Source organism: Volvox carteri, assembly GCF_000143455.1.
Source record: "Volvox carteri f. nagariensis unplaced genomic scaffold VOLCAscaffold_23, whole genome shotgun sequence".
Classification (NCBI taxonomy): Eukaryota; Viridiplantae; Chlorophyta; class Chlorophyceae; order Chlamydomonadales; family Volvocaceae; genus Volvox; species Volvox carteri.
This window is the reverse complement of record NW_003307566.1, coordinates 93625-100107: the sequence shown is the minus strand read 5'-3', so window position 1 is coordinate 100107 and position 6483 is coordinate 93625. Positions and strand designations below refer to the sequence as shown.

Here is a 6483-nt window from a genome sequence, read left to right as displayed (position 1 = left end):
GGTTAGGGCAGTCCCGGCAGGGGAGGGCTCCTGATATACCTAACAGGCCAACAAGAAACCTCCAAGAGAGAAAGGCTAAGAGAGCTCGACACCACAAGACGTCTTGCAACCACCTTAAAACAACTGACCTCCACCACCTGTCCCTTCCTGGGCTGGTCCAGGGGAGAAGTAGCCTTATAAAGAAAAGGGATCCCGCACAAGCCTGATCACCACTGCAGGGGCCCGGGATAGTCTGGCGAAACGACCAAAGCGTTAGCGTTGCCACGACACACAGCTCCTAGACCCTCCAGAAAACCGTATGTATGTATGTATGTATGTATGTATGTATGTATGTATGTATGTATGTATGTATGTATGTATGTATGTATGTATGTATGTATGTATGTATGTATGTATGTATGTATGTATATATATGTATGTCTATGTGTGTGTGAAGGTTACAAGTATCTGACCGGGCCTGGGACGCTGGCCAGGGGCAGCACCTAACCGTATAAAACCCCAACGGTAACGGTTACCTCCGAAGCACTCTCCCCCTAGCGGCGTGAGGAGAGGGGCGCGAGGGGTCCCCGCAGTCCCCTGGTACTGCTCGACCGCATGGGCCTGTGCGACCCGCCCTGCGTCTCTACCCACCCACCCACCCACCTCATGTAATCCACCACCACGATCAGGAAAGAGACCACAGTGGACACGCGCGTGTGTGTGTGTGTGTATTACATGTGTACGACAATTGTGTATATGCGCGTGTGTTTGTGGGTTGTACGACGGACCGGAAACCAGAGCGGCCATCAGCACCGGGTCATGGCAATCAGTCAAACGCGACTTACGAAATGACCAACGAGAGCGCTGCCGCACACAGATCAAGCGCAGTGCGTCACCCGCGAGCACGTCGACGGTGAATGCGGGTGCGCATTGACGAGCGAACGAATGAGCGCGGGTGTGCGGGTAGAGAGCGAGCGAGCGATCAGTGAATGAGCTCATACATGAGGTAGGCAAGCGGCAGTTGGCGGTTGCGAGTTCGGAGTTGGCGGTTGCTATTCCGGACCGGGACAACGGCGGCAATACGGTGAAATAGGGTTTCGTACAGTGCCGTACCTTAACACGGTCCTGTCGCGCCTCCGGCGCCTCCACCACCTGCGACACATACCCCGCGGGAGACAACCAACAACATCGGGAATGAAAACACTTAAATAAAGTATAAAGATGTCATCAGGATTCGAACCTGGACGACGTCAGCAACGGCTGCCCGGCAGCAACATAATCACAACCATAAACCAGGCTCCCACAAAAAAACCACTTCTTACAAAGCCTCAGAACCTTAAAATTCAATACCGCCCTTCGTGCATTTGTTGCTGAAATTGCTCCCTTCAGCTCACACCAGCTTTATGATCAATAACCCGCACCATCCACAGATTGTCCCCCTCTTCCCCCTCGGGGCCCTCCCCCCTCTTCGCGTTACCTTGGGGGGTCGCGTGGACCCCACGCGCTTGCTGACTACCACCACTCCGTCCTCTGTGACGGCGCCGCTGCCTGACTCGGTCGACCCGGCGGCCGCTCCCGCGTCGCCAGCCGCCGGTGGCGGCGCCGCCGGTGACAGCGGCGACGCTGGCGACTGTCTTGCCGCCACCGCCGGCGGCGGCGGCGGCGGCAACGTCACTGCCCGCGTTCCCGACTTGGAGAGGAGTGTCGCTTCGGCTTCCTGTATCCGCCGGTTGGCCTTCCAAGCGCCCCAAGCGCGGCGAGCCCCTACCTTGCTGCTGCTACTGCTGCTGCCGCCGTCAGCGCGGGCAGCAAAGTCGCCACCCGCGGCGTTACTGCTACTGCTACTGACTAAATTTAACGGGGTCACCAACGAGGCTGGATCCGTCATTGTCGTACTGTCCTTCGCCGCCGGTTCCGCCGATGGCTGATCACTTGGCGCTGCTGACCGGGGAGATTCCATATCGTTGCAGCTACCCTTGGAGGAGCTACTGCTGCTACTGCTGCTAGTGCTACTAGTGCTACTGCTAGTTGGGCGGTGCGGGGAGGCCGGCTGAGAGAATAGACCTCCTGCTTGACGGCGGGTGGCGGCGGCAGCGGCTTGGGGAGCCGGCTGCGGCTGCGGCGGCGGCGGCTGCGGCGCCGCCAGCCTTGCCTGGAGGTCCTGTAGCTGACGCTGCAGGCGCTGCATGGTGGCGGCAGCGTCCGCCGGCGGCGGCACGCCGCGCGCGTGCGCAGTCGCTATACACTGTACTACATCCGCCAGCTGCCGTTGCACCTCCGCCACGTCCGCCGCTAGTTCGCTCCCGCCGCCACTCCCGCCGCTCGCTCGACTGCTGGCGGATGCCGACGACGACGACGAGGACGGTGAAAACTGTGCCGCCCGCCGTGATCCTTCGACGCTGCTTTCTGGAAGCCCGCTCTTGCTGCCACTGCTGCCATTTTTGCTGCTGCTACTGCCATCACTGCTGCTGCTACTACCCTTATTAAATATAGAATAATATTCCTCAAGGAGCTTATCATCCGCCCCTTCAACTTCCGCTTCCAGCGCCGATAGCGCAGCTTCGATGGCGGCGTCCGTCGGGCCCTGTGTACGGCAGCATGTAGTACGGACGGCAAAAGGCATGAGCTCGTCAAGCACACAGGAAATAGCATCATGGAGATGCATCAACAGTTGCTGACGTGGCGTACACGACCGCCCGTTCAGTGCCTGCCTTCCTGCCTCCCTACTGGGTGGGGCATTTGTGAAAAGAAAAAACAGAGTGGCATTTAATTTTATTTTTTTTCGGTTTTTTTCCCCATACATACATACTCACCTGCTTAGATAATATTGCCTGCGCCACCTCTGCCCCTGACATCCGCTGCTGCTGTTGCTGCTGCTGCTGCTGAAGCTGCGGTCGCAGTGACTGCTCTTCGGGTGTCCCTAGGCCGGTGGCGGATACGTGAACCTCCTCCTTCTCCTTCTCCTCCTGCTGCTGCTGCTGCTGCTGCTGCAGCTGCTGCGACCCCAACCTCGGAAGTTCCTGCCCACCATCCCGGCGATTCTGGGCAGGTAGAGACCACAACCCGGACGTTGTTTCTGCAGCGATGGCTGTGGCATCTGGCATGAAACGTCTCCTGTCCCCGGTGGGATTCGAACGCTCGCCGGCCGTTGTGCCGGCTGCGGCGGCACCACTACCGCCTACGGCCATGGCGAGCAGGCTTTCAAGCTCTCGGTATTCAAGCATCGCCTCGTCAACGTCGTTCATGCGAACGGCAGTAGCTGCTGTAGCGGCGGTTGCATCCCGGCCTGTCGCCGGTGGGGAGCTGGAGATTGAACCTGGCGACGAGGCTGACGGCGGCGGCGGCGGAGCGGACGGAGTCGACACTTCTACCGCCTCCGCATCGATGACTTTCCGGTTGTACGGCAACTCCCAGCGACGGGAGCTAAGCTCGTCATCGGCGCCATCACCGCCGCCGCGTACGGGTTCCCGTACGGCAGATGGAACTACCTGCGGCAGTGGCGGCAACGCTGGCTGAAGCGGGCCCGTTGGCGGCAGCGCCCCCACGGCACTCGGCGGCGGTGGCGCCGCCGCCTGCGACACCCCTGTCGCTGTAGCCGGCGCGGCTGTGGACGTAGCTTGTTGCGGCGCAGGCGTCGTCGTAACCTCCCTCCTTTCTTGCTGCTGGGCTTCCTCCACATCGAATCCCGGAAAGTCAAATTTTGAGGGCAGTTTGATCTTGGGCCCACGGCGCTGTTCTACCAATCGCGCAGGGAGACCACCGCTCCGTGTGCCCCGGGTAGCGGACGATGAACCTGATGATGAACCTGAGATCGCAGCGGACGGCGACTGCGAGATGCTGCCAGCTGTTGCGGCTGCGGGCGCCGCCTCGGCCGCTGCTGCCGCCGCTGCTGCCTCGTACAGCATCCGCTCCGCCTGGGCCTCCGCTGCCTCCGCCGGCAGTCCTCGTATTAGCGCCGCCAGGACCATCTCTAGCTGGGGGCCGCTTAGCTGGATGTCTTTCCTGAGGCCATCCGAAGGTACCACCTCCACAGGCGCCCCGCGCATGGCCTGAACAGGACACAGCCCCGCACAAGACGTAGGACACATCGACGAAGGAATAATGATTAAACACAAGAAGTATATATGTGTATATGCCTGTTATATGTTCCTATATGTATACGCATCCCACGGAATTGCTATGTAGCGGTACTTCTTGCAGTTGTAACATCTTGAATTCCTTAATCTCACCTTTTATTTTTTTAATTAGTTTGTTGTTCAACATTGTAAAATAATTTATAAAATAATTTGTTTATAAAATTTCTTATTTAACTTCAACCAAGGAGCTGATGAAGAAACTGAAGGATAGCCGCAGGAACCTAGGCCAGTTGCGTTCAAGGGAGCGAGAGAGTGCGGGTGTAGGCTCTTTCTTCTTCCTCCAGGATGGGAAATCCTTGCATTGTTTCAAATATGATGTACGGAAGTACGGCAGTTATTAAGAGTCGTTGACCCAAGTCCCAAGGCGCCTAATCCCCTGGGCGAGCATCAGGGGACTCCTCCCTCCCCTCCTCCCTCCCCTCTCTCCTCCCCTCTCTCCCCCCCTCTCTCCTCCCCTCTCTCCTCCCCTCTCTCCTTCCCTCCCCCCTCCCCTCTCCCCTCCCCTCCTCCCTCCCCTCTCCCCTCCCCTCCTCCCTCCCCTCCTCCCTCCCCTCTCTCCTCCCCTCTCCCCTCCCCTCTCTCCTCCCCTCTCTCCTCCCCTTACCGCTAAGTCCTCAAGGAAAATGGGCGCCGCGGAGAGCACCCCCAAGCCGGGGGGCCGGGGCCCGGGTGGTTGCGTCCCTAAGGGAGGGCCAGGGGGGGTCAGGACCGGCACGTGTGGGGGTGGAGTGGGTGTTTGGGCGGGAAATAGGAATCACATGATGATACAAACATACATACAGATGAAACTGCTCCGCCACGAGCGAGCTCCGCCAGCCCTACCCACCGCTCTGCACCAGGTCCTCCCACAGAGCATTCGCCACGTACTCCGCATCTGCCGGGTCCTCAAACGCCGCGAGGACAGCGCTGCTACTGCCTCCCCTGCCTCTGCTAGTATTGCTGCTGCTGCTGCTGCCAGGAAGGGTTCCAGCGGTCCCGTCAAGGCGGATCCGTGGGACGAGCCCGTACTGCGCTCCGAAACTGATGTAGTACACGCGCCCCAGCCTCCGCCACCAGCCGCTTTCCCTCGGGGGAGAGGTAGGCGGCTGCTCGGGCCCTGCAGCAGCCGCTGCCGAGCGTGGAGCCGTAGCAGCTGTGACTTCAGCTGGATTCGTGGCTGGAGCCGCTGCAGGTGGTGTTGCTACTGCCGGCACCGCTGCGGCGGCGGTGGAGGCTACTGCCGGCGGCCTTGCAGAAGCGGTTTGGGTTGCGGTTGTGGGACGAAAGAGCCCCGAGCCCGCGCCAGGTCGTTTTGATGCCTTCGGCGGCGGCGGTACCGAGCCGCCGCCGGCTGGCGCAACGCCTGGCATGGCGGCCGGGGCCTTCTGACCCATGGGTCCGCCGCTGCCGCCGCTGGTGGCATCTTCGGCTTGCCTGCGCCGTACCAGGGTGTACACGTAGGCGCCGACGGCAAGAACTGACATGGCGGTGGAGAGGACGCCAAACGCCCGGGAGTGCGGAGACGCGGCAGCTGCCGGTGAACTGGCTGGTGGCAGCGACGGCGGCGGCATCAACATGCGCGCGGAGAAGGGATTGGCGTCAGCGCCGGCGCTGTTGCCGCCGGCAAGGAGGCTACTGCTGGGGTTTAGGCCGGCGGCGGCGGTGGCCGTGGAAGCGGCAGCGGCAATGGCGGGCGACGCGGCATCTGGATCCTGGATTCTAGGGAAGGGAGTAAGTCGGCGGGTTCGAGGAAGGACCGGAGTTCGGGAAAGCTGGCCCATATGCTGCCGCTGCTGGGTCTGCGCCTCATCGGTCTGTTGGTCTTCGGCTTGCCACCAGCTGACGTCAGCGCTTTGCCGGGCGTCTGACTCCTCCGATTCGCTGAAGCCCCGACCCGATGTGTCGCCGCTGGCTTTGCCAGGCAAGGCTCGTACGACACGGTCATACTGCAAAACGGCAGGAAGGTAATGCGTTGTTGAGTTTATGGAATTGGGTCGAGCAGGAATTATGTGAGAGGTCCCACAGTTCTTGTTGATGTTATTAGGTGAGCACGCATCAACCGTTTTCTTGAGCGGAAATTGCATATACCCACAGCTTTGCGTCTTTGAGACGGAAGCCCTGGGGAAATGCCTCTTCCATTTGATACGATGGGAAGGCTGCCATTATGGGCGGCTAGCGACGAAGGATGCCGCACGCGAGTCGGCGGCTGTCGGAGACCATCGGGACAGGTTCGGGCAAGACGTGCTGAATCTGAGAGCATTACTACTTCATCAAATAACAAAATGGGTGGTTATAACCTTTCGATTCTTCACGTTTGAAAGTTCACGACCGAAGCTCTATACTTGTCAGAATTACGATTTGCGGCATACAATGTTCACACATGAAAACT

The 6483-nt window shown here is 59.9% G+C and overlaps 1 protein-coding gene across 1 annotated transcript in view; it reads right to left on the bottom strand.

Moving 5' to 3' along the window:
* Positions 1–6178, bottom strand: part of VOLCADRAFT_105043 (uncharacterized protein) — a gene marked incomplete at both ends in the record, with an annotated part of 9528 nt that extends 3350 nt beyond the window's left edge. The window contains 7 exons of the mRNA XM_002951247.1: positions 1093–1131; positions 1457–1917; positions 2458–2563; positions 3008–3157; positions 3468–4028; positions 4720–4796; positions 4942–6178. Coding sequence (XP_002951293.1) covers positions 1093–1131; positions 1457–1917; positions 2458–2563; positions 3008–3157; positions 3468–4028; positions 4720–4796; positions 4942–6178 — 2631 coding nt within the window. The remainder of the gene's footprint in view (positions 1–1092; positions 1132–1456; positions 1918–2457; positions 2564–3007; positions 3158–3467; positions 4029–4719; positions 4797–4941) is intronic.
* Positions 6179–6483: the final 305 nt, after the last annotated feature.